This window comes from Gambusia affinis, linkage group LG10 (assembly GCF_019740435.1).
Source record: "Gambusia affinis linkage group LG10, SWU_Gaff_1.0, whole genome shotgun sequence".
Lineage (NCBI taxonomy): Eukaryota > Metazoa > Chordata > Actinopteri > Cyprinodontiformes > Poeciliidae > Gambusia > Gambusia affinis.
In genome coordinates, this window is record NC_057877.1 from 9,138,788 (window position 1) to 9,165,937 (window position 27,150).

At 41.7% G+C, this 27,150-nt stretch overlaps 3 protein-coding genes across 5 annotated transcripts; 1 reads left to right on the forward strand and 2 right to left on the reverse strand.

Moving 5' to 3' along the window:
• Positions 1-1,085: 1,085 nt before the first annotated feature.
• gpx4a (glutathione peroxidase 4a) lies at positions 1,086-4,760 on the reverse strand. 2 transcript variants are annotated; one of them, XM_044129761.1, is made up of 7 exons: positions 4,609-4,760; positions 3,058-3,152; positions 2,812-2,956; positions 2,066-2,217; positions 1,851-1,875; positions 1,639-1,698; positions 1,086-1,444 (listed from the first exon to the last, which is right to left on the reverse strand). In XM_044129761.1, the coding sequence occupies exons 1-7, from the start codon at positions 4,699-4,701 to the stop codon at positions 1,412-1,414; spliced, it is 603 nt and encodes a 200-aa protein (XP_043985696.1). In that variant the 5' UTR covers positions 4,702-4,760; the 3' UTR covers positions 1,086-1,411. The 2 variants fall into 2 exon arrangements, with proteins under 2 accessions (XP_043985696.1, XP_043985697.1); XM_044129762.1 differs by lacking the exon at positions 4,609-4,760 and adding an exon at positions 3,317-3,561.
• Positions 4,761-5,358: 598 nt separating this feature from the next.
• Positions 5,359-7,881, forward strand: polr2eb (RNA polymerase II, I and III subunit E, b). Its single transcript, XM_044129765.1, has 8 exons — positions 5,359-5,551; positions 5,929-6,103; positions 6,458-6,573; positions 6,678-6,758; positions 6,849-6,907; positions 7,015-7,093; positions 7,549-7,621; positions 7,744-7,881. The coding sequence occupies exons 1-7, from the start codon at positions 5,495-5,497 to the stop codon at positions 7,612-7,614; spliced, it is 633 nt and encodes a 210-aa protein (XP_043985700.1). The 5' UTR covers positions 5,359-5,494; the 3' UTR covers positions 7,615-7,621; positions 7,744-7,881.
• A 298-nt stretch (positions 7,882-8,179) lies between these two features.
• On the reverse strand, positions 8,180-26,535 carry arhgap45b (Rho GTPase activating protein 45b). 2 transcript variants are annotated; one of them, XM_044129763.1, is made up of 24 exons: positions 25,952-26,535; positions 23,793-24,042; positions 23,165-23,347; positions 19,595-19,735; positions 19,433-19,517; positions 17,407-17,479; positions 17,221-17,296; positions 16,220-16,351; positions 15,266-15,327; positions 15,045-15,155; positions 14,873-14,953; positions 14,624-14,791; positions 14,318-14,455; positions 14,028-14,224; positions 13,578-13,693; positions 13,385-13,468; positions 13,073-13,183; positions 12,818-12,981; positions 11,836-12,024; positions 11,614-11,751; positions 10,916-11,172; positions 10,016-10,253; positions 9,157-9,259; positions 8,180-9,071 (listed from the first exon to the last, which is right to left on the reverse strand). In XM_044129763.1, the coding sequence occupies exons 1-24, from the start codon at positions 26,417-26,419 to the stop codon at positions 8,605-8,607; spliced, it is 4,032 nt and encodes a 1,343-aa protein (XP_043985698.1). In that variant the 5' UTR covers positions 26,420-26,535; the 3' UTR covers positions 8,180-8,604. The 2 variants fall into 2 exon arrangements, with proteins under 2 accessions (XP_043985698.1, XP_043985699.1); XM_044129764.1 differs by lacking the exon at positions 25,952-26,535 and adding an exon at positions 25,344-25,574.
• Between the last annotated feature and the right edge of the window lie 615 nt (positions 26,536-27,150).

Here is a 27,150-nt window from a genome sequence, read left to right on the forward strand (position 1 = left end):
TATAAAATGTTGCTATCACCCTCCAGAAGTGGTGACAGCAACTGCCAAAGAGCCATCTATGGCAATCATTCAGTGGTAGTTATTTGATTCAAAATGGAAATGTCAACTCTACCTACAAGTTATTCATGTTTATCTGTTTCATATCTGTATCCCACCAAGGCTCTAAAAATCTATTAAGCCCTATAAAAATATTAGTCTGCTGATGATAGCGTCAGCTGGAACCATTTATTCACAGATAAAGTTAAGTAAACTAAGAAACATACGGGGCCTGATCTGGAGCAAAAACATTTATTTATGAGCGTTTTAAAAGCAATTATTGATTTACTTTTGACCTAGAATTATTTTCATTTGACCTATTCAGAGAGGAAATTCTGTCCAACATTGGTAGATTATTGTTCAGCTGTCAGTTCACAACTGTTTTAGGCAGGAATGACACAAAGCTGGTCTGATTCATTTCATTAATTCAAATCCAAAAATAAATAGATGAAATTGTTCTGTTGTTTTCTACAAACTCAATGCCAACTTCAGACTATAAACAGAGACAATATACCAGCCTTATTTAGTTCAATTGTAACTTAAGGAAAATATTAGAAAAGTTAGCACCTTCCAATCTATAATCATAAGCTACACAAAAAAAAAAAACTTAAGATACTGGAAAATTTTTATATTTCCTTATCAGTGAAGTGGTTCAGTTATGTGTTCATTTGTTTCACTTGTATGTTTGAATTTTTAATTCTTACTACAGAGACAGTCGGCCAACATTTTCTTGCTGTTATTTATTTTTATTTCTTGGGAAGAGTCCTTTTTTTAGTTATTGAGGCAGCGCCCCCTCCAGAAGTGGCCGTCCTGAGCAACTGCCAAGAGCCATCTATGGCAATCATTCAGTGGTAGTTATTTAATAAATAATGTCAACTAAACACAGTTTTCATGTTTTATCTGCAGAATTTGCAATCAATTAAGCCCTATAAAAATATTAGTCTGCTGATGATAGCGTCAGCTGGAAATGTGGCCCCCAATAAAGTTCTGTTTTGGGCTGAAAAAAGCAACACTAATGAGAAATCTCAGAGACCAGACAAAAACTACAATTTGGATCTGAGCAAATTTATTAAGAAAAAAAAAAGGCATCACTTTGTGTAGATTAAGAGAATCATTGATGTGCATAGGAAACCCTGTCTCCTTCTCTCCAGAGAACCAGATTCATATCAGTTTTGAGATCCTTCCAGAAGGTTGGCACGCCCTTTTCATCAGGTCTGTCCTGTCCGCAACGCGGGTTTTGGAACAGACCGTCACTGGTCTGGGACGGACCTTAACCGTATGAATCGGTTCTTGGAGAGGCAAAGACACGAAAAGAAGCATTGGAGATGTAATACGATAAGCTTGGCATCAGTAGTCGAGGAATGATTGGGGTGTATTAAAGGTACTTGGGAAGATCCTTCTCCACCACCTGGAAAAAAAGAAAAGAGTAAAATGTCATCTGGAAATGTTCCAATTCCTATGAATAACGACAGAAATTAAGTTAGTTTGTTCATTGTTTCCCTCTTAACACGAGTTGATTTAAAGGGAAGTTTGATCAAGGTTCCTGCAAGTCTGACACAGCTCAGATCAATTCAGTAGCAGAGGGAAGGATTTTGTACGTACACTTGGATCGTCCAGGGGTCCGTATCTTTTCACCACCTGCCCCTCTCTGTTGATCAGAAACTAGGTACAAAAAAAAGAAGAAAATACTGAGTAACTTAGCATGAGCTTTAAAGAAACACACCGAACAGTTGAGTAGTAAAATGTTTTTCTTATTAATTTAGAAAAAATAGAGAAGACGAGGTCAAACAATCTAAACTATTAGTTGGAATTACCTTAGTGAAGTTCCACTTGATGCTACTGCAGGATTGAAAAAACAGGCATGTCAGAAAAATCATTTCTCATTTGATTGACCGTCATTCCAGCTTGAATAAATCCCTGGTACTAAAGTTGATTTTATGAAACATGCTCATCTGCAGCTGTGATTAACTGGTCTCCAACTTTCACAGACTAGTGTCTTAGTAAAGCATTTTCTTTTTAATCAACGTACTTTCCGAAGGTGCCCTTCCCGTTGGGCTGCTCCTTCATCCACTTCCACAGCGGGTGAGCGTTCTCACCGTTCACTTCGATCTTACTGAACATGTCAAACTGAGCATCGTAACCCTGGGCGAACTGCTTGATCTGAGTCTCGTTACCCGGCTCCTGCAGGTAAAAAACCAGAAGGCAAACGGATATGACGGAGACCAGTTGGTTTTAAAAATATAAATCGAAACTGGTGCTTCCAAGTCATGTTTTCAGTCACTGCTGATTTTGTGTCAGATTTCTTAAAAAGAACAGATAAAAAAAAAAAAAGTTATTAATTCCCAAACTATAAACTACAATGATGCTAATGAAGACTGTGTGCAAGTTGCTGACCGGTACTGTCTGCCACAGTACAGCCCTGAGTCACACAATTATTATAATGACCTCTTTCTTGACCTGAACCTACACCGACTTGTAGGTATTTGTCTCTATTTACGTTCTTATATTACACCAAGCTTCATAAAGCTGGCAGCTTCTGGATATTTCTGCTGACTAACAGGCAGAGATCCAAAACAAAGACATTCATAAGAACTTTACCTACTGAATGCCAGCACTGTCCCCAGTGGGAAAACATTTATATCTGGAACTACGTCTGTGGTCGTGTAAATTGTAAAGTCTGTTACCAAAATCTATTCGTTTTAGCATGAAAAACTTTTTTTGGTCACAGTACAGCTGTGCATCAATACAATACAATTTAAGTGAATTTAAACGTACCTGGCTTCCAAACTGGTTGGACGGGAAGGCAAGGATGCGTAAACCTCTCTCAGCGTACTTGGCGTGCATCTTAGCAAACTGAGAGTAGTTTACAGGAGTTTTACCTCATTTAGAGGCAACGTTGGTGATGACGACAACATTTCCTCTGTAGACACACACACACACACACACACACAAAAAAAAACATATTAAAGAAAGATACTACAGCTGTCACATTAGATAAGAAGTGATCACAAGCAGACTTACCTGTACTTCTCAAGGGACACCAAATTCCCATCAATGTCTGTTGCGTTAAATTCATAAATGGACGTAGCTCTCTGCCAATCCTCGGTTGGGGTAGACTGTTGGACAAAAGGGGGTTAAAGTTATATAAGAGCCACGTCAGCATTTCTACTTCGAACTACGTGCAAATAGGGAAAAAAATACTGAAAAAATAGCAAAGTTATGAATAAAAAAAATGACAGTAAGATCCACCATGTAAGCCCTTAATTTGATTCCGTCTTACCATCGCCTGCAGCAGGACAGAGAGCAGCACTGTGCACCCTATCAGGCGCATGACTGCCTCTTACTTTGTTCCTCTGAAGACAGAGAGAACAATCAGCTCCTTACGCCTCGCGATCTGTGACTAAAGCTTACAGCCTCAGACTGACAGACAGAGCACACACCAGGTTGTTCACAATCTACCAGGGGGCGGGCGCAGATTTACAGAAAAGACAAGCTGTGACTCCTCGGTTCTAAACAAATAAATCCAGATCAGAAGAGCACGTGTCCTGCAGTCCATAGTTCAAAGTTTTTTGATAATCTTAGGCAAAGCTGAGCTGCGTGCTGCCCCTGGGGCAAAGAGCAGTGGTCAGAGAAAACACACTCAGACTGTTTGTGTAATGCGATTTAATTAAAGAATCGAACTGGAAATCAGTCAAGTTTGGGGAACACATGCAGGTTGAAGAAGTTCATCTGAGTGCCAGAGCTTAAAAGCAACCAAATCGTAATCCTAGACAACAAAAGAGTGTGTGTTTCAAGACGTTTTAAAGCAGCGTTTGTTACAAGCTGATGTGGGAAATCTGCAGCGTGAATGCCAAGAAAGATATTATTCAATAAAAAGCTAAATTTTCTCGATTTGGAAACATGTAGACAGATTTAGAAGGATTTTTTCTTATATCACGTTTAAGCAAGTTTGTGCAATATTCACCCTATTCATAACAGTAATTATATTAATATATAAAATTCATACAACTGGAAATGTTATACTGTTATATTTTTAAAAGACTTTGAAAAACATTTTTTCATTCCAATTCCAATTTATTCCATCAAATATAACTGCGATAAAATACATTAAAATGTATGGTTGGAATGAGAAAACAAACAAGGGTATGAATATTTTGACGCTGTGATTCAGTTATGCAACATGACAAAGGGCACGTGCAGCTGTGTTTATAAATGATGAGGTTATCAGCAGGTGACATGTCCTAGAGGGCAAGAGGCATATTGACTTGAGCGTCATGAAGTATAATCCTGTTACTTTGAATATTTGTCCAAACCAAAGTACACTGTCTGTGCAAACTGTTTATAGGGAGGAGCAGTACAGGCTATAAACTGTGCAGGATTAAATCAACCAGGGTTGTTACCCAACCAGAGAGCCCTTGAATGCTAATCAAAGGCTCGCAGCATGATGACACTAAGAAAAACAAGCTAACAGAAATACGGTGTTACAGCTGCGGAGGTTAGCTTTCTCATTGTTAAGCAAGTTTGAGAATCTCGCGCACACGAAACACATCACGTATGAGAGTTTTACATTACCGTTGTGGATAAAACAAAGTACAGTATCAGCGCCAGCAGCGACCCACTGCTCGCCAGAGCCCCTACTGCAAAAATAACATACAACGGCCTCATTTTGGACAGTTTTGTATAAATACAGGGTCCATCTCCATACCAGCTCACCGTGACTCCGCCCTGCTGAGCGATATGTTGTGAAAGAGCTGCAGAGGGCGGAGCAAACTGTGAATTATTATTATTATTATTATTATTATTATTATTATTATTATTATTATTATTATTATTATTATTATTATTATTATTATTATTATTATTATTATTATTATTATTATTATTATTATTATTATTATTTATTCACCTAGCTAGCATAATTATTCAAATATCGTCGCTTAAGCGTCTCTTTCGCACGTCAACGTCGCCGCCATATGGTGATTGACATGAGTTATTTACGTAACACTATTTAAATATTTTTTCGCAACAATAGTGCAATAATAATCATTAGTATTAATGCCATATTATGGCAAAGACCATGAGCCTGATTATAACTAAAACTGAACTGAACAAAAGTGTATTGTGGAGCTGTATAAGAGTTTTCTGTATTACCAGCACAAGATAAATATAAAATTACTTGAAAGCGAGCTTCTGTGAGCCTTTTAACCAGAAAAATATCCGCATATCAAAGAAAACAAAACAAGATACTGTTTCCGGTGGGTAACTGATACGAAGCTGCCACTCACAATATGGCAGACGCACTGGCGTATCATGTCTCACAGCACGTGACGTCATTACCCTGCGTTGGTAATCGAAAGCGTGTGTCGCCTTGTCTAAGACGAGGATCAAAATTGTCTTATACATTAAAAAAACTCCATAACTTTTGTACATTTTGTTCAGTTGGGTTATTTAAGGCGATATGGATGACGAGGAGGAAACTTACAGGCTGTGGAAAATCCGCAAAACCATCATGCAGGTGCGTTAGATTTGAAAGTTATCTTCCTTAGCATGTTAGCTTGGCGAGTCTCTTGTTTCAATAAAGAGCTCTTCTTTGTGGTGTTGGAAATCCTGGTGTTTCATAGAGTTTTACTCTCTTTTCTTGTTGACATTTAGCATTTTCAGTGTAAGTAGCAACCTAATAAAGTAAAGCCCGATAAAATGAGTAACGGATTAACTAACGATACGGTTTGAGGTAAATATTCTCGCTATAACTCCACTAGCTATCATTATTTGAATATAAGCTCATACTAAAAGTAAGAGCCGGTGATGGATAAAGTCTATATAGTCGGACTGTCAGACAGGACAAACTTGCTCTGAATAAATAAACTAACGTTGCTTACGATTCTCCCACAGCTCTGCCATGACAGAGGCTATTTGGTGACACAAGACGAGTTGGATCAGACTCTGGAGGAGTTCAAGAGTCAGTTCGGAGACAAGCCCAGCGAAGGTCGACCCAGACGTACAGACCTTACAGTGCTGGTGGCACATAATGATGATCCCACAGACCAGATGTTTGTTTTCTTTCCTGGTAAGATTTTGCGTTTACAGTTCAGTCTTTAAAGGTAGTGTGCAAAGTATTTGATTTGCTATAATAATAATAATTGTAATAATAAATGATGATCTTGAAATTCCTTCATTTTTTTGGATTAGAAGAACTACAAAATGTCTTTTCCTTTATATGTTCTAACTCGGGGTGGAAAATAAAGTAGGAATCAGCAGGTCACTGCTTGGTACATTCCAGGAAACGGCCTAGTTGACCAAAAAAAAAAAAAAAACAGAAAGAAATGAGGCACAGTAAATATTATTGCTTTATTTGAAATTGAGGCGCGTTTGATTTGATGGGTGAAAATATTTGTGTTCACCATTTTGTCGTCCCTGCCAGAGGAACCCAAAGTGGGGATAAAGACCATCAAGATGTACTGCCAGCGGATGCAGGAGGAGAACATCACTAGAGCCATCATTGTGGTTCAGATGGGCATGACGCCCTCGGCCAAGCAGGTGATCAACTTTCACAATCATGCAACGCTTCACGCGAGAGGGTTTGGAAAAGTGACACTGTTCCTGGATGTTTTTCTAAATCTGTTTATTGATGTTTGTTGCAGTCTCTGGTGGACATGGCACCCAAGTACATACTGGAGCAGTTTCTGCAGCAGGAGCTGCTTATTAACATCACAGAGCATGAGGTAAACAACAATGAGTTATTTTATTTTAGTTTCTAACATGAGCTAAAAGCAACAGCGGTTTCAATTTTGCATCCTGTCTTTGACCTTCAGCTTGTTCCTGAGCACATCGTCATGACAAAAGAGGAAGTGACCGAACTTCTAGCCAGATAGTATCCTGGCCGATTCCCCTCTGCAGCGTGTGTTTCAATGTGCTAAGAGGTTTTATGCTTTGTTTTCCGTTTGTGCCTTTGTTCTCCTTAACACCTTTTTAATTTAGTAAGTTAAAGGAAAGCCAGTTACCAAGGATACAGGCCGGCGACCCCGTGGCTCGCTACTTTGGATTGAAGAGAGGACAGGTAAACACGCAGCGAAGACAGACGAGCACAATGCATTAAATACAAGTAGAAATAATCTCTAACATCTCTGAGTGGGGAAACTCCAGCAAGGTGACAGGTAAATCCAAGCATGCAAATCCCCACAGAGGTAGAAAGATAAAACCAAGAAAAAATAAGAAGTGCCTGCACCCGAAAGCAGTTTTGACATTTAAACAACTGCACAAAAGGTCCAGTTGGTTCTGTAAACTTGTTTTTCTCACGGGTGCAGCTGCAGACTAACGTTGCACACCACAAATTTCCTGAATGTCAGCCACGATCCACTTCAAAATGAGCTCTCTGTTTACTGGAACTGTTATGAGCTGCACAGTAGTCTGATTTGAATAAATGTTTGGACAAATGCAAAACGCCATCAGCAGTGTTATGGAAACATGAAAGAAAGACAAAACAAACGGAAGCTATTTTGGTGAATTTTACAGGTTGTGAAAATCATCCGACCCAGTGAAACTGCTGGCAGGTACATCACCTACCGTCTGGTCCAGTGATGGACAGGTACGCAAAACAACTTTTAAGACATTATCCATTTCTAAACTCTCTAAAACCATCCATTTGTATTTTAAGTCTTTCGGTTTGGAGTTGGAGAATCTGAGACGCGTGTCTGTTTTGTTTTCCAGTTCTATTGAATCGACCTTCAGGACCGCTAATATCCTATTTTTGCTTGTGGATGGAGTTTCTCCTTGTTTTTAACTTCCTTAGATTCCATTTTTGTTTGTATTTACTGATTTTTGTAAAATAAAGACAATTCAAATATGGTTGCCTGAATCTTTAGTTTAAAGCAAAGTTTTACCGGTGTGCAGAGTTGTGTCAAGAATGCGAGTACCTACCTTCTTTTTCCTTTTAAAAGGCATGATGTAGCTGCTGTAGGCTGGAGTTTCTAATGATCTGATTTTATTTTTATTTTTTAACCTCGTCCCTCCCATGCACTTCCTCTTTATGCCCTGACTAAAACCAGACTAGTGACATCATGACGGGGGCAGAAACTACACGCCTCCTGCTCTCCATTGGTTCCTTTTTCTGTTAGGTGAAAAATGCTAAACAGAAATCCATGAGTAAGATTTCAAAATAAAAATCAATTTTTATTAGAATAAGTCAGACATTCAGTGACAGATGGGGCGGGGGGGTGAAACATGTCAGAAATGGCTAAAGTTTAAAATTTCACAGCACTTTAAAAAGGAAACTGTTCAATAGTTGAACTAACTACAAATTTATCTGACAGATATTCACATTAAGCTTGTAGGACTACAAAAATGCTGGAAAAAAGTACATGAAGTCAAATTTCTTGAAGTGACAGTTAATTCAAAGAGCAGTAAGCGTGCAGAAGTTTCTCTGCCAGATTAATGACCTTTTAAAAGTGTAATAAAACCTCATTTTAGTCTCATCGTACATCCTCGACTGACTTTAATGTATAAAAGCAAATTTATTTATTTGTATCTTGCAGACGTCCAACTCTGTCGGTTGAATTTAAAATCCTGCAATCAGACAAACTCAGGCTCTGTGTCCCGCCTCCTCGTCAGCGGTAGATTCTTTCTGCACAGGCAGGCCAGCGGGACGCCCGACAGGCTGGCTATGGGGGAGCTCAGCTGGTTGTTGTTGTTGTTGGACTGGTTCACGTTGAGCTCAGTCAGTGAGGTCGTGACTTCCTGCTCTGCTGCTTCTGCTGCTGCGTCTTCCTCTGGCGGGGTGCTCTCCGGCACAGTGGGGGTCTCTCCTTCTCCGTCTCCTTCGGGGCTGTCTTGGTCCTGCTCTGTGTCCTGTTCCGGGTCGGTGTGGCTGGCGGAGTGTCCGGACAGGTCCAGGCTGTCCCTGTAGCTCAGCTGCTCGTCCTCCGTGCTCACCACGCTCTCCTGCTTCATCAGCCTGCTGGAGCTGTGGCTGCCCTCGTCCAGCTCCGAGTCGGAGTCGGGGAGCTGTTCGCTGGAGCCCAGCGATCCCAAAGAACTTCCTGGATTAGAAGTGAGCATCCAAACTTAAAAACCTTGCTTACTCAGAGAGGATTTCAACCGATTTGAGTTCATATGGAAACTCACCGCAGCCCTCCTCCTGCCTGTCGGAGTCCGGCTTGTTCTGGTCGTCTTTGCTTCCATCCTCTTCTCCGTCTCCAGTGCTTTCTATCTTATCTCCAACACTTTCCTGATTGAGTGAGGCGACGGGGGATGTTTGAGAGATTTGCTTATCTTCATTTAACACATTGCATCACATGAGACAATCTTAAAATGGTTTCAACTGAACAGTTACTGGGTTTTATGAGGGTTTCCAACCATATTTATATTGTTTACAAAGATGCTTATGTGCATTTCAAAATGGAAAACTGACGCTTACAACAGATGCGAAGTTGATCAACTTTCGGTGCTCCTTAGAGCAAGGAAATAAAAATTGATCATTCAAACTCATTTTCTTTTCCAGCCACACCATGAATGTCCGCAAAGAGCTGAGGCAGAAATTGATCAATTGGTAAAATATTGCACCTTTATAAAAATATATATACATATTTAAAGACCAAGTAATTCATACAAACAAAAACTAATTTGACTGATAATATTTAAACACACAACTCTTATCTCGAAGTTGTATTTCTGTGGCTGCCTGGTGACTGGAGGGCCACAGAAATAGTTCTGGTGGGCCGGATTTGGCCCGTGGGCCTCGAGTTTGACATGCTTCAATGCATTCAATAGATTGGTTGGAAAATATTTTAAAACTGCTCCATATTTTATATTTCGTCATGTTGCAGTAAACTAATGTATTTAATTGGAATTTTATGAGACAACACTATTTAAATTTTTAATGTTACAATTAGGAACGATGTCGGAAGATTGTAGTAAGAGAAAAGAAAAAATTTCTAGGTCTATGAATATTTATGTATTGGCTGGAATATTTCCCAGCACCAACCTGCTGCGTGGATGTAGAGGTGGAGCGCGCGTTTTTGTTGGTCTGGGAGGTTTTCGACTGGAATATTGAAGAGTAGAAGACGATGAGGGCCTCCACAATGCGGGCCTGGTGAGGGTAGTCCACCAGAGAGGACAGGGATATCGTGGCCCCGGTGGGACGGGGACGCATCAGGGAGGGCCCAAACACAATACCCAAGTTGCTGGGGCTCATCTTGTTGTCCTCCTCCAGCTCTGCAATCCTGGACCAGCGGAAACTTAGTCAGTGGGACCGCCTGGAAACTAGTGGTTTTATTTACAGCTGAAATGATTAATCGAATTGATCGTGATAAATCAATTACTGAAATCGTCAACAGATTTATTGATTAATCGTTAATTGGAGTATAGAGACTCAAAACAAAACAAAAATGCAATTTGCAGAAAGAACAGCAACAGTAATTCAACCAACATTGTACAAATATAGACATTTTGCATTTAAGAGGAAAAACCCAGAACTCCTCAGATGTGTTAGTTCAGAATCTGTAAAATAAATCTATTATTTGGTTATCCAATTAGATATTTAATCCAAAAATTAAACATATTAACCCTACAACAGTGTATTGATGTCAAAATCAAGCAGAAAGGACAAAACTTCAAAAGTATTGAAGTATTTTTTGCTGTTCACTAAAGGAATGCCATGGTGTGGTGTTGCATTTAGGCAATAAAATGTTCATCTTCTCGTTGTTAAAAAAAAAAAAAGGAACTGAATTATTTATTAGCATTTTTTAAATGTATATTAAACAGGCTAAAATGAAAAATCTGCAGAATGTGCAAATCAAATTTTATCCGATTAATCGTCAAAATAATCGATAGATTAATTGAGAACGGAAATAATCATTAGTAGAAGGCCTAGTTGCCTGCTGACCTTCGAAGGTGGCGAACGATGTACCGCAACGTAGCAGAGTTGGGCTTGGGCAGCTGCTTCACCAGGTCCTTCAGACTGTCCACCAAAACAAGGACTTCCCGGTCCGAGTCGGGCCCCAGGTCCACCAGCTCGGGCCCCCGGACCGCTACCGGGTTGGTGCTGCTCGATTCGGCCTCCTCTCCCTCGCTGTGCAAACTCTCCTTGGCCATACCCATCAGTGTGTTGTACAGACGGAAAGGCATGATGGGCTCCGGCAGCTGGAGGCAACAGGAAACAGATGCACAGGATTCAGATAACATGGAAACCAGGACGACTGAAACTGAATATAATGCAAAATGAGGGCCAAGCTCTCACAGTTTGAACAGTTTCTTGAGGTTCCTGCACTGGAATCTAAGCAAGAGTTAAGATTTATGCAAAACATATCTATAACCTAGTTTAGCTTAGAGGTTTAAAAATTGCACCTTATTATCCGTTTAAAAAATTTGACTGACTTCTGGCCAATCCAGGGGAATAATATATACCCAAATTTTAATTGCAATGACTTAATACAGAAAGATACAAAAGGTAAAAACTGTCAAACTTCAATAATCCCATGGATCTATCGTCTTACCATTTTACCTCTGGTAAACACCATCAAACTATGAGAGACTAGATGAAGTGATGAAGTGTGGATACTTGTTCCAGGACGCTTCGTGTACCTGTCTGAGGTAAAGCTTGAGGACGTTGCTGATGTCATGCGGTGAACACTGAGACAGCTCCACCAGCTCCTTGCCGTTTTCGAAGGCCTGGCAGAGTTTCTCCACACGGGTCTTCACGCCGTTCACCCTGTAGATGCCCTGAAAAGAGGAAGCAGCGGTTCATGGCTGACACTTTGACACCGGCTCAAACGTCTTGAACGGAGAGATCGGGAGCCTCCTCACCTTCATCCTGAGGGCGCGCCTCTCGATCTCGGAGATGCACTTTGTGATGATGAAGGGGATGCCGTCGCTGGCGCAGCTCGCCACCTGGGTGAAGTCCCGGCCGAACAGCTGGAGGCGGCCCTGCAGCTTCTTATGGCCACACTGGATGGCGAGGGTCTCCAGGCAACGCTTGTGGCACGACAGGAAACACTGGGAGGGGGATAGAAAAATTAGCCTGAAAGTTTTGGGGGCTGTTTTTACCGTGATGGAACACAATGAAAAGAAGTGCAGACAAAACCAGAAGTGCTTCTAGTTATAATTTGTAAAACTGGAAGCTTACGGAGGCTCATTCAGAGCCCTCCATCGTGAGCCTGATGGTGAGGATGTATGGAAAACGTTAAAGTAAACGTAGCTGCCACTGCTGTACAATATTGTCTGAATATTTTAGAACTGGATCATGTTTAAACTGAATCCATTTACTCAGTGGGGAAAACAATCCTTGAAAAGCAATAACTGAGGCACATCTTTAGCTATGCTTTATTTTTTAACGTTGAACAAATGCATCGAAAATTTTAATCATTAATTTAATGGAATATAACTTTGGCACTGAAATATAAATTTGGCATTAAGGTAGGTCTTTAAATCTATCTCGTCAATGATGATAATATCTGTTTGTTTATTTAATATTTAAATTACATTTTATGAACTTGATCTATAAGACAATGTAAAGGATTTTATTGCGTGGCCCCTCAACACCTTTTGTCTCCTGTTAAAAAGTTTAAGAAGTGAGGTCAGCACTTTATAAAAACACATAATTTACAGTTAAAAGCATGTATTAAAGACCGACACTTTTCCTCAAAAAGGTTTGAGAAATCAACACAGATAGATTACTTTGTTGATTTGAAAAATAAAGTCTCAAAGAACAACTCCTCAGAAAATAGAATTGTACAGCGCTTTTGCAAAATAAACGAATATATAAATAAAGTCCTGATTAAGGACTCACTTCCTCGCACTCGGCCCCCTGGAAGTAAACGTAGCTGTCACATTCCCGACACTTGGCAGGAGTCCTCAGCTTCCTCAGCTTGTGGGTCTGGGCCGCTTTGGACAGGCCGATGTTCCGGAAAGGCCTGGTGGAGACCACCACGTCTGGATCCATGCCGTTGATATCTGCACAGAACCGTCGTCGTCGTCACACACAGAACAGGAGAAGTCGGCCACAGAAAGCGCAGTGGAAGGACGATCCGGCGCTAAAACGTACTTGGAGTTTCAAACGATGAAACGTTTCCATCTTTCTCGTCTTTCTCATCCGCCTCCTCATCAGACGACATCGTTCCAGTCGAGGACGTTCGAGCCATTTTGGAAATGTCACCTAAAAATTTAACAGTTCGATGTGAGATTTTTTTCTTTTTTAATAAATTATTTACCTTTATCCCTTGTATAACCAGATGTTTAAAAGTCAGCACACAGAAAATGAACTTTCAAAGGGCTTCTTGGTTTGTTAGCAGAACGGTGAAGAGGAAAATCTTCAGTTTGCTGTCAAACTGTTTACCAAAACAAATTTGTGACTCACTTGTGCTGGCAGTGGGAGAATCCAGCCCCGCGTCTACCATACTGTCATTGCTCACTGTTGAACCCCAGGATTTGTGTCCCTGTCCTGGAAAAATGAAGAGCAACAGAATGAGAGGAGAAGCAAACATTGGACTAGCAGCTTAGCTTCAAAGCCTTAATAACGATGTCCACGGTTCTTGGAAGGCATTGCTTACTCTTACGCTGAGCCTCCGTCTCTGCAGCAGTAGGATCCACGCTGATGGTGGGACCTTCAGTCTGACTCGTATGGTGGTCAGTGTTGAAACTGTCGTTTCTTGGTCTGTGGCCGTGACTGAAATCATTTGTTATATTTGGTTTAGCATTTTATATGGCTGTCTGTTCAACACATCTGAAGCTTTTCCCTGCACCTTTTCAGATTTTAATGTATTTTAGAGGGATTTTTATAGTGAAAGACAAAGAAACTGAACAATCTGAATTTGAATTCAAATCCTTTTTTAGTTGGAGGAAAAGAAAAGAAAATCTTGTTGCCCTCACAACCTCACAAGTTTCCTAATTTGTGTTTTCCTTTAGCATGAACAGGGAAGGAGCTTGACACGCCTCCTCCAAGGGTTATTATATATATTTTTTGTTTTGTGTGAGGTGTTTGCTCTGAGAGAATCCCCCACCTGGACGATGAGCTGGTCGGGGAGTACGTCTCAAACGAGTAGTGGACGCCGGGCTGCTCGGGCAGCTGCAGGTCTCGTACGTGGGCTGCGTACTGCTGGCCCGGGTCGTACAGCTTACTGCTCTCACACAGGGTCTGGTAGTGGACGGGCAGCGCCACGGTCTGCATGTGCATGAGCTGGTAGTAGGAGATGGTGGCCTGCAGGAGGAAGGACAAAAGTGTAAACACACTTCAGCGTCCGCAGCAGATACGAGGCAGCGGCGGCCCTGCAGGACTGGTTCTGGTTCTGACCGATCGGAGCATCTGGTCGCTCTGTTTGATGACGTCCTGAAGCTGCCGCAGCACCGTCACCTTCGTGTGCTCCAGCTCCAGCTGCTGAGTGGTGGCATCTGCGATGCATGTTCTATAGGTGGCCTCCGCTTCGACTGCCTGTGTAGAGATGGAAACACAAGTTTATGCTTTAGCTTCTCTAGTAGGTATATCATATTACGCAGCTCAAAAAAAGATATTAAAGGTGCATCTGTAGGCAGACGGATGTCTATTGTCATGTAGATGTAGAGGTAAAAGTATGAATCAATTAAGAATACTCATAAAGACCTTGTTGCGAGCCTCTTCCTCAACACGCTTCTTCTTCTCCACAGATTTTGCAGTAGACCCCCCTCCCTCCTCTTCGGCTCTGCAGGCCGCCGTTTTGGCCTTCTCGTACTCCTCGCAGCGAACCATGTAAGCTTGCTTGGCTTTTCGCAGGTTTGCCTCGCACTCCAGCTAACCGAGAAAAGTCATTTTCAATCGCAAGCTGAAATCCAAACCAGCGACGTACAATTCAAAACAACAAAAAAGTCCTACCAGTTTTCTCTTTGCACGAATCCAGAGCTCCTTGATGTCCTTCCGCTTCTTCTCGTGCTCCTGCTTGCGTTGCAGCAGCGGCTGTGTGGGGAAGGCCAGACGTTAGGGTCAAGGGTTGGATCGAGAGCAGAAAATGTCAGCGGCGCAGAAGCTGCGTTTAGGATGCAGAGACCTGAATGAAAGTCTGATTGTGCAGAGTGGTGTTGGCCTGCTGCAGCCCTACGCTTTGCTCCTGGTCCTGCTCCAGAGCGAGAGAGTAGATGGAGTAGAGGGGCATTTGGGGCTGAAGGGAGAAACACAGCACTTCATATCAGTGAACGAAGATTTAACGATACTGTCAGAACGTTTTCATAGCAATTTTTGATATTTGGAAATGGGAAGAGCGGGATTTACGTGTGTTATGCTGTGTTTGCAGGACTGGTATAATCTCTGAAGGCCTTTGGCGAACTCCGCCTCTGTAACACAAGAGCAGCAAAACCTGTTGGCACTGCAGCTCCCCCTTGTGGTTGTTGAAAAGTATAGAGACGTAATTCCACGCAATACAGAGAATCGTATTGCTTCACAATGAGTGATGTAAATGTGGTACAGCAAATGTTTTAATAAAGAAAAAAAAAAAGGCAAAAACAACAGCCAAGACCAAATCTACTCTTGTTGTTCTTATGTGCTGACAGATTAGGACTTGCAGCAGAGCTTGCTACTTTTAAGAGGTTGGAAAAAGTAGTTGTTTAAAATATTTCTGATTTTTAACATTTTGTTCTTGTTTTTCACTTTATTATAGTAGAACTTGCAGTAAAGACGTTTGTCAAGCAAAGACTCGTTGCCTAAAGAAAATTTGCTAATAGTTGCATCAGAATTTCACGTCAAAGATGTGTTCCCCGAACGTAAACATCTACAGTAGCTCAGTAATATTAAGACCTCTGATCAGGATTTCTAAAGTAGCACAACTAAAAAATGAAAAATATGTCACACATTTGCATTCAACTGCTTTTAGAATAAGATACACATAGGTTTTGCACACTTACTAGCTGGGCAACTGCTGAAGACAGCTGGTTGAAGTGAAATTTATTTAAGAGCATCGTAGTAATGGGAGCGAAATGAAAATCTTTTTCTTCCACTTTCATAATTGTCCGTCATGTAAAATCCCCCAGAAAACACATTGAACTTTGTGGTTGTAATGTGTGCACTATTGTAAAAGTTCCCTGTGAAATACTTTCACAAGCCACTGTGACTTCTAGATAACCAGAAAACAAAGAAAAACAAAAAACAAAAAAAACCTTTTCTGTTCTTTAAATATCCATGCAGGATAATTGTCCTCTGATAGCCTTAACTTGAGGCATTTCCACTTACCCAATGTGGTTCTCTTTTCCACATAACTTATCAGGTCCTTCATGTACTTAGAAATGGATTTGGCATAGACCAGAGCCGAGTCCACACCTCCCTCACTGCGCTGGAGAATCACATCCACTTCCTCAACTCGTCCTGTGAAATGACACGCAAACCTTCGTCAGTCGACGAACTCAAAACAAAGCAGTTTTTCCTACCGGCTTTGATTCGATTCGAGCCTCGTTCTGGTAGTTTCTGAAGTAGTTTCTGTGGAGGCCTCAGGTAGAAGATTTGAAATGTCTCAATGCTGAACATTTACTCAAGTTGTTGCCAGTGTTTGATTGTTTTTTGTTGTATTTTTTTTTTCTTGCAATACTTTAACAATTTTTAAGCTCATATGACATTAACAAGACATGAGCAACTTGAAGGTTTCTTCAAGTTAGAAAGAAATAATTCCTTTCCACTGTTGCCTCACACACCATGTCTGGGTTTTTTTTAAGAATATACTTAAAAATACTTAATATTACCAAGACTGATAAACAAAACCCTCTGGGGTTTAACATTAAAAACAGATTCAATCTGGTCCAATCTGAACTGGGATTGGACCAGCAGGACGGCTTCATGACGCAGCGGCATGAATACGAGTTGTACCGAGTGGAATTTGAAAAGGATGGAGGTAAAAACCCGAATAATGCATTTTGTTTTTATAGTTCTAGGAGACGTCATCGATGCAGAGCAGGACCAAAGAGCAGCGAGAGAAGGAGGAAGTTCAAACCATCTCTTCCATCGATCATATCCTCAAGTCCAAAGTCTCCATACACCCAGGTGGAGATTAAAAGGAGGTCAAAGGTGAATGAGGTGAGTTAGGAGTTCTCGCCAACAACCCACTGTGTCATCCAGGACATGTTACTGTGAGATTTTGCATCTGCTGCCCAGAAATTGAGCTTTCGGCTTTACATATAAGGGCTTGGGTTGATTTTAAGCAACGTTAATTGTAGCAGTAATTGGAGCAGTTCATCGCCTACCGTTGTCATACAGGTCACTCCTGAAGTGTCCCCCTTCCACTCCCTGACCTGCTGCAGCGTACAAGTTCTCCATCGACTGAAAACACAAGACATTTTGAGGTGAAACTTTCTAGATTATGGTTTTCATTGGGAACAGTAGCAAATCTGTTTAAGTTGGCATGTAGGATGTCATGGATTCAAACTCACTCTGCTTTTCTCTGTGGGCAGCAGGGAGAGCAGCGTGCTGCTGTCCACTTCCCCCATCAGAAGCTCGGACACACTGGAGAGGAAGATACAGGTGAATTTCAGTAAGTGTTACAATGATTAATTATTTATTTCCAATTTTATTATGACTCACCACAAATGAAAATTATTATTATTATTATTTTTTTTTTTTTTTTTAAACTGGATTTTTAAAAATGTTGCAAAAGTGTTATGGTCTGACTTGTCAATTGTCAATAGCTCCGCCTTAATAGAAATTAATGTCTCTTTAATAATAATACTTATTCTCAGAAAAGACATTTTAGGGTTAACTGTAATAGGGCTGCAGCTACCGGTCATTTTAGTGAAAAATTATTCAATCCATTAATCTGACAAAAAATTGGCACATTCTGCATTTCACCATTTACGTTTTAGTACAATATTAGAGGTACTAAACAATTCCATTTCTACTTTTTTTTTTTTTATATGTGAGAAAATTAACACTTTATCACCTAAAATGCAATAAGAGCATTGCTTAGTGAATGCTTGATCATTGGTAGCAAAGGACGCATCTGCAGTCCAACATCAACATATGAAATGCTCAGCTCTTTTAGGTCGATGTAATGTAGTCGGGCTAATTTTTTGGATTAGCTGATTAATAATTCCTCTAGCTATGAGATAATAAGATGCTTAACAGGACATTTTATTAAACAGAATTTGATTGAACAGAGTTTTAGTGAAGCTAGTGAAGCTGTGCCACTTCAGGAGTTCTGTGAAGAGCAAATTGACAAACTCTTTTTTTTCCCCTTAAATCTAAAATTGTATATTTTTTGCACCGTTTTGGCCTAATTACAGCTCTGAATGTGTTACTCATTCAGCAAATAGTCTATTTTTTGAGTCCGTTTACTCCAGTTAGTGGTTAACGCATCACTGATTTAGTTGGCAATTAATTCAATTGTTTCAGCCCTAAACTGTAATTAGAGCGCTAATCTATACAAGATTAACTTTTTTAACAGAGTTGTTTAAATACAACAACTTTTAATGATATTCCCTTCAATAAATAGGTAAATGATATTAAACACACTGTAGCAGAGATGTAGAAACTACGGCTTTGACATTAACTAGGTTGGTTTTGTAAACAACTAAGCTTTTAGAAGAGAAAAAAAAAGGGAAGAGGTCGGAGCCTAATGCGAAACCTTTTGCAGGTACAGCAGAGACAGGAAGTGACAAAGATAAAACTTTTGAACCGAGTCACCTCTATCAGGTTCAATCATTTTTCTGTGAAATCAATAAGTCTGTTTCCTTTGAAACCCCTGTTGTCTGGCAACATGTTGGACAAACAGCAAAAACGCAAAAGCGGGTACTCCATGTTCGAGTTGTTTTGTTGTGACAGAAAGGTCGGTCGGGAATGAGGAAACAGACACGTCAGGCAGATTTCAACTGTCTCTGCCAGCTCACTTCCTCCTAAAACCGACGGCTGTCTAAACCCTGAAACGGCACAAACACTTCGCTCTCTTCTCACCGGTTTACTTTTAAGAAAATTAGCAAGTGAAAAAAAAAAACAAACCACAAACTAATCTCGAATCATTTTTAAAATCACTGATTTGATCCGCTTTCCTCCTGTGCATTTAATTTCCGGTGATCACTCTCGCACCGTCTCGTTGCTTCAGACTGTGCAATCTGTGCCGTTAGATTTCAGGTAGTCAAGAGAAGTTTCAAGTTTTGGTTTTGTGACGGTAGATTAAAAAAAAAAAAAAAAAAAAAAAAAAAAAAAAAAAAAAAAGAAAAGCAAGCCACTTCCTGTTTTCAGCTTTGGCTCATGCAAATGTGTCACCATCAAGCACTTCTCTCTGCTTCCCAACATCAGACTCTCAGCTCACTACTACACACACACCTACACACACACACCTACACACACACACCATTAGAGTAATCTGTATGTCAACTACATGTGGACACCGTTATGAAGCAAAGCCGTTATCTCCAACGGCAACAAACACCAGCTTCACTTACAGCTGCTAAATATACTTACTTGCTACTGAAGGCGACTGCAATGGTCTCGATGGCCTTCTCAAAGTCTTTCTTGTCCGTCTCGTTGGACCCCTCATAGTGGAACCCTGAAGCAACGTCCAGATGTTCAGGTTGCAGCAGTTTCCCTCCAGAACATTGAAACCCTCCTCCACCTTCTCCTCACCTTTGACCTTGGAGATGAGCTTCCCAGCAGCAGTGAGGATCTCCACCGTGTTCAGCAGCGGGTACGTGTTGATGACCTGGCGCAGGTTTCGCAGCACCTCTCCCAGGCACTCGTGTGCCACGGGCCGCTGGCTCTCCTTACCTGTGTGAAGGAAGAGCTGGGTGAGACGAGCGCATAAAAAGACGGCCAAAAAAAAAAAAAAAGAGAGAGAAAGTGCCACAGATTGTGAATGTTTCCGTTAAACAATCAGCATCTCTACGGGAGCCGCTCTCAGACGTAATTAAATCTGGTAAAGGCTTTAATTATTGCTGCATGTGAGCTGCTCCATGATGTAAATATACACCGTAGAATGCCGAGACGCGAGGAGGAGAATTATTGGTTTTATTTTCATTGTAAAAGTTGGCCTCCACAACAAACGGAAAAATATCCACATTGCAGCAGAGAGCCTTTAGTTCCCTGCATTTTCTGTTGGTTGTATCTTTAAATGGGAGCAAAAACCATTGTCCTGCCATCCTGTGTGTTATTATGGCTAGATGATTAAAGCCAATGGATTACCGATTAAGTTCTGCAGAGCTCTGATAATCACAAGCACCACAAAGAAAAATGAAAAACCATATTAAAATATTTTTAGCTCTTAAAAGAAAAAAAGGTGCTGGCTGTTCCACTCCAATTTCATTTTCTACTTTTACTTTTCTGCTGTGAGGGAATATTGGATGTGAATAATATCCACCGGCAGGAGGTAACTCAGTTATTCTAGTCTGATCAGGGATTATAATCTGTCAATCGAACCAAACAGGGATCAGAAATATTGAAAACAAGATGCAATGCAAGATGGGTGGAAAATATACAGTTGCATTCAATATTACACGCCAGTATATTATTTATATATAGATAAAAATGAATTGATACTGGTAAGTATGTTGGTACAAAATGGTTGGCTTCTGTTTAGGAAATGAAAGTAGATTGGAATAAAATAGCAGCACTCTGGTATGAAACTGGGGCCATCAAGAGGCAAATAGATCTGGAGCTTCTCTAAAATCTCATGATCAACAGGAAATAAGACACGAATTATCTGATTAGCATAAATAACTAAATAAACCTGCTTTCCTCGTATTGTGATTTGTAAATGTGTTAAAGGCTCCAAAACTGCTCAGACTAATTAGGACGTGATTAATTGTTGAATTTGGTTGTTCTTGTTTGGCCTGGAAGAACAAAATACTCCATACAAGTATTTATAGCCACTGAACTGTTTCACATTTTCTCACATTATAAGTCAAAAACTTTGGAGAATTGCATCAATAGTCAAATAAGTAAAAATGTGGAAAAACAAAAACAGAGTTTAGTTTTATTCAGCCTCCGTCACTACAACATCCTGAAACAAAATTTAATTCAACCAACTCTCTTCAGAGGTGATATACTTAGCAAAAACACTCAACCTCAGTTGTTTTGTGAAGCGTTCACAGAAAATTAGAGCACAACCACGAAGAAAAAGGAACACCACAGATGGGTCAGAGAGAGAGTTGTGGAGAACTTTAGAGCCGGGCGAGGATTTAAAACGACACCCTGAACGTCAATCATCTCCAGCTGGGCTGAAAGGTCCAACAAGGAGAAGCATTAAATCCCACGGTTACCGGGAAAATCTGTCCACATGACAACTGTAAAGTCTGGCGTTTATCAGAGAGCAGAAAGACGGAGTCATCAAGACGTTTTCCACAATTCATGTTGAGGACACGACAAAGAGGAAGAAGTTGCTCTGGTCAGATGAGACCAAATATTATGTGGCCTACAGGCAAACCCACAGTGTGACAATGCACCTCACCCTGAACACACAGCCCCCCCTTGGTGAAGCATGATGGCGGCTGCCTCATGCTGCGGGTTGCTTTTTTGAAACGCAAACAGGGAAGCTGCTCAAAGTTGATGGAGAAATTGCGTTGAGCTACAAAGAAAATAATTTAGATTTTTTTTTTCCTCAAGATTCATCAATTCCTTCCACTTTGCATACAGTATTAATAAAGTACATTAAAGCTTGTGATAGTCAAGGTCATTTAATTTATATAGCACATTTTCAGCAACATGGCAGCTCAAAGTGCTTTGTGATAATAATAATTTTTAAAAAAGCGAATAGTTTGGAAGGAATTTCGACATAACAAAAAAAAAAAAAAACAACCCCAGCTGTCTAGCTTCGCTTGACAACCAAAAAAACGCCAAGACAGCATATTTAGGAGGCAGCTGAGTGACAGGAATCGCTTTATTTCCCTTTTGGCTAAAAAGCAGACAAATTCCCTTGTCACAAGGTGTTACAACACAAAGAGCACAGTCAGTGCGAGACAGTCAAGTAAACAAAAGGTCAGCTTTGATCCCAGTGAAGCCACTACAGCCTACTTAATTGTGTTCTTCACAATTTTTGTTGTTTTTTTCCTCTCCTTACAATTTGTTTTTGCCTCTACCTAGCGCAGCCTGCAGCTGGAGGAGGCAAGACAGCAACTGAGGCTTCATTCTTCCACAGGCTGTCAGTCGAATTCAGCCAATGGTGGAGGAGCACCAGGTGACCCAGAAGGGAACAGTTTTAACAGCGGTGCCACAGAGGATGTGGCCCTTTCTCAAAGATTTGCAAGATTAGTCTTCAGCTCTGGTAGTCTGCTGTATCTGCTACCTGTGGCTCTCGAAGGCAGGCCACCTAGATCGCAAGTGAAAACTAAAGTAAAAAAAAAAAGAAAGAAAACAAAGTGGCACCATAACAGTAAAATAAAGAGCTTCACAGTAGGAGCAGAACTATGGGAGTCAGAGTGACGGTGATGTAGGTGGACCCATCAGAGGAGGAAGTGTTCAACGAGGCTTTTCTGTCTCCGAGTTATCCATCATGGCTTCCTGTTTAGAAAGCCAACATGGGTGGAGAGCGTGACTTAACAAAAGATAGCAGGAGACAGAAAAAATATTTCAGGGTCTGCCATAAATAAATATGTTGTAACTAGATTATGGAGGAAGCGGGACGACAGCCTGAGACGTTTCGCTCGTGGGAGCCGGTCCACTGTGGGCTCTGCTGCGTCGCAGGCCGTTTCAGGCTCGGCTGCATCGTGCAGGAGGGGCGCAGAGTGCACCGACATGGCTGCAGTAAACAAGAAGCTGGCTTCCTGCTGGAGACAAGAGCGCGGTCGCGTCTGTGGGCGCAGCGGAAGCGCACTCGTCAGCTCAGAGAGAGGAAGCTGCACACGGAGGCTCCGCCCACCGCCGCTGCCGTCACTCACATAAAGCACACGTGTTTGGGCTGATGTAAGAGCGACAGGAGGGCCTTCTGACAGATCGCTCGTGAGAAGTTGTAGAAAGTCACCAAAAACAGCATTGTCCTGCTTGAGAACCCCCACCCCTCCCTGTGAGAACAAACATACCTGCCTCCACAATGACACAAAGACGTATTTTGTCTGCCCCGACGCGAAAACAGGCAGTATGTCATAATATTTCATGCTGATTACAGCACAGGAAGCGGATATACAAAGTTAACTCAAATAGAAAAGTTCCAAAATGTTTGGACCCCCCTCTCTCTCTCTCTTTGCTCAGGGGTCTGCCTCTTACCCTCAGCCAGCACGACATCCTTGAGCTTGTCCACGGCCTCGGCGAAGCGCGCCACGTCCCTCAGCAGGGCTGGGATGTCCTCCACCTCGATGACGGTGCTCTCCGGTACTTCGGACTGGGGAGACGGGCTCAAGGCCCCCTTTCCCTGACCTTTAGTGTGGACCCACGATGGCAGCGGGAACCCTGAGGAGACATGGACACACAAGACGGTCAATTTTGCCTGAAATATTTCACCTCTGAGACGTTCTCAAGAGAGGAGCTCCTTAGAGACGGTTCCAAGAAAGCTCCTGAAAGTGGACACAAACTGCCCTCAAAATTATGGTATAATTGAAGAATATACAGAATACACAAAGCAAATTTAAAGGTGCAGTTAGGTGTGGGAGAGATTTGGGGTACAACGAATTTAAGAGCTTTGAATGTTAAGATTTCTTTAAGAATAATCAACCTTCAAGGTTGCTTTCTCTTTAGACCCCAATCTTCCTACAAGAACTCGGATGAACTATTGAAGAAGTGCCACATTTGCACACATCCACCCTGTTGTTGACACTGAGGGCCACGCCTTCAGCAGCCAGGTGTGTTGACTTCAATGAGACAGTGTGTAGAAGTGAAGGCTGTTTGTGAGGCCGACCTGCGGCGCTGGCGTGTCGACTCAGAGCGGTGGGCCTCTTCAGGGTCTGGACGGGGGACGGACAGCCCACCCCCTGCAAGGCGGCCAGCTTGGCGTGCTGGGGGCTCGGGGTCCCCGGGCAGGACATGGACAAATCCTGGAGGCCCGCTGCGGCAGGGGTGGAGCTTGAAGAGGAGATGGAGGAACAGGGCGAGGAGGAGAGGGCGGCGTCGGCCGCATCTTTCCGAGGCTGCTCCGGGAGAATGGACAGCTGGGAGAAAGAAATGCAGATTTTAAGTTTTCCACTACCGACTCCTGTGGTTTTTCAAAGGATTATACCAGATAAAAGAGGAAGAAATGCTCCAAATTGGTTTAAAAAAAAAAAAAATCAAAACATAAAGGGAATATCGATCCCACTCATTAATTCTTACAATAAGCTCCTTTTTCTTGGTCAGTTGAGTTTTAAATAAAAAACAAGACAAAATAAATCTTCTGACTGGGAGTAGTGTTACTCAGCCGGAGTTAAGATTGAATCTGATCTGAATCTATGAAGGTAGAAAATTAGGGTGATGGCAAGGAGGCCTTCCCACCTCCAAGACCTGGAGCTCATCAGCAAAGATAAAACATCAAAATATTAGTGGAAATGTACAAAAAGCTGCTCCACAGTTATATGAAGGGTTTTAAGATGCAATGCAAAACCTTTTGCAAAGAATATGCAGTAGAGTACAACTATTTTAACATGCCAGTCTAAATGAAAAGGTAAAACAGACTTTTTTAAAAAAAAATTTAAATGATACCACTTGAACATCGTCTTCTCATCTTTTGGGAGATCTCCGTCTCATTTTCGACGTGAGACAAACTTCTTGGTCAAATAATCATCATTTTCTAAATTTGGGCTCCAACTTTATCTGAATCCGTCCACATTTCCATTGTTTAATCTGTTTTTATGCTTCTGAAAATGAACCAGACCTGCTCAGCTTTAAAAGTATCTTGAGAAGGCCTTTGGTGTGAATTCATCCATCCAAAAAGTGAACCCAGCTGAATTCAGCTTGGTATACCCACATTCCTCCGATTCTTAATGAAGTAAAACGTGCATTTAATGCTCGATGTATTGGTAAGCTCTGATCAATTTATTGAACGGCAGAGAAAAAGCACTGAGCCGTTTCAGTAAATGATCAATGGCTAGAGACCGTTAAGGCTCCCTACAGAGAGGAGTGACCTATGATGGCCTCTACGGCCTCCGCCACCGCTAGCACCAGCAGCAGCAGCAGCAGCTCTGCTGTTGGTAAACACACATAGGAAGCCTTTCACAAGATCCTGAGCTGCGTTGTGCAACACTTCCTGACTCCAAGCTGCGTCGGGTGTGGCAATTTGACACACAGTGTCGAGTGTCATGATGTTTGGAGAGGCCACATTGGAAATTCCCCCAAATGAAGTGCAAACGAGACACACTGAACAAACTGAAGGGTTAATGTCAAACACATTTCTGACCAAAACATCTCGGGCAGACAAGTCAGGAACTAGAAAGTCTCGCGTATATCCGCATGGTGTTGAAGAGAAGTAGCCTCCTACCTGTTTAAGCCATATGTTGTGCTTGTTGGGCAGTATGTCCAGCTTGTCCTTGCCTTTGGACTCTGCTTTCTTAACTCTCTGAGTGGTGGAGTAAGGGTTGTAGCTGTTTTTATTGCTACGCTTCAGCATTCTTCTCAATCTAACTGCAGCTTCAATCCACTTCTGAATGCAGTCTCTCTCTGAGCTACTGCAGAATGGGTCGCAGAAAAAAACAAAAAAAACAAAAACAAAAAAAAACTGAACGAACGAAAACCCACAAGTTTTGAACTTCCTATGCAACGCTTAACCAGATATGAGCCAATGTGGGATCAGGTGCCAGTGAGCGCGTTTTGCCCTCATGACGCTGCGTTTTGATGATTGCCATCAAGAAGTTTCATGCAGTTGACAGTTTCTCACCCCGAAGACACCATGCAGCCAGCAAAGCCGAAAAAATAAAATGAAATTTTAAAAGCTGGGAGCAGGCGTTAAAAGCCCCTCCGCTCTCAAATAGAATCACCCCTGGTTTGGAGATCTGTCCAGTCTGTCCCCTCCAGATGAAGGTTATCTGACTCTACACACACACACACACGCACTCACAAGGGAGAAACCAGAAGTGATGCGCTACTCACAGACACCGCGCCGCTCTGTGGCCCGGGGCTTCCTGCTCGGCTCTTCTTTGAGATGGACGGAGTCTTGATGAGCTCCCGCGGTTTCTTCCTAAACATCTTCAGAGTGCCCTTCCCGTCCATCCCGACTTCTTTAAGTTTGACGCACAGGCCCCCCACCCACCCCCCGACTCGCCACTTGTTCCGTCTGCCGCTGGCGTTCAGCGGGAACTCGGTGCCATCCGGACCAGCTCTGAGCCACGATAACTGTGTGTGCGTCTTCCTCCTCCTGCTGCTGCCGCTGCTGCTGCTGTTGCTCATCGAGCCGCGCAGGCTCACTGACGCACAGAGACTCACGGCTGGGCTCACCGCAAAACTGCTCGCTCCTGGCATCCGCTCTCTGCGCACGCGTGGGCGGACACAGAGGTGTATTACACCTGCTCTACAAACTTTCAACGGGAATATCTCAGCTCGGAGGCAGATTTGACTCATGGGTGAAGGAGGGGGGGTTTTCTCTCTCTCTCTCTCTTTCTCTCTGTTGTCTCTTCGCTCCACAGCAATTAGCCCATCCAGACACACAGGTGCGTGTCCGACACGTGACCAGAGCTGCGTCACCTGCTTGAGACGTTAAACGAGTGTTATCAGTGCAAACAAGACTGTTACTCCCAGTGTGAAGAATGCAAATTTATGGAGCTCAGGACGATCCCGCTAAACTCTGGTTACGAAACTCAACCCCTGGATAAAAGCGCCTTCTGATAAAAGCTTTAAAGGTCAAATATTTACTTCAAAACTGTCCGTGAAATTCATTAAATTTGCTTGTTGACTTTAAATTTTATATATATATATATATATATATATATATATATATATATATATATATATATATATATATATATATATATATATATATATATATATATATATATATATAAATATATATATATATATATATATGTTGATTATTAATATTATTAATACTTCTCAAATAGTGGGGCGCGGTCATAATACTGTAAGTACCCGGTGGTATTAGCGGAATAATTTAAATATTGGCAAAGTAAAGATGTAATATTGCCAGAAGAAAATCGTTAAATTAAAAAACTTCATAGTGAAACGTAACGTGACCCGCTCAGGAAGTCTGGTTCTTTCTATTAAAGCAAAAGTTGTTTAAACAATCGTTTCAAATTCCTGGGGCTGAAAATCTGCTTCTGACGTGCTAAAACATT

Bases quoted from the DNA above. Each gene is read 5' to 3' on its own strand.
- polr2eb (XM_044129765.1), top strand. From the start codon at position 5,495: ATGGATGACGAGGAGGAAACTTACAGGCTGTGGAAAATCCGCAAAACC. The intron at 5,552-5,928 runs GTGCGTTAGATT...ATTCTCCCACAG, and splicing joins TCCGCAAAACCATCATGCAG to CTCTGCCATGACAGAGGCTA. The intron at 6,574-6,677 runs GTGATCAACTTT...TGTTTGTTGCAG, and splicing joins TGACGCCCTCGGCCAAGCAG to TCTCTGGTGGACATGGCACC.
- arhgap45b (XM_044129763.1), bottom strand. From the start codon at position 26,419: ATGAGTCAAATCTGCCTCCGAGCTGAGATATTCCCGTTGAAAGTTTGT. The intron at 12,025-12,817 runs GTGAGTCCTTAA...TCCCCCTCCCAG, and splicing joins AGGGGGCCGAGTGCGAGGAA to TGTTTCCTGTCGTGCCACAA. The intron at 10,254-10,915 runs GTCAGCAGGCAA...CCGCTGGTCCAG, and splicing joins ATCGTTCGCCACCTTCGAAG to GATTGCAGAGCTGGAGGAGG.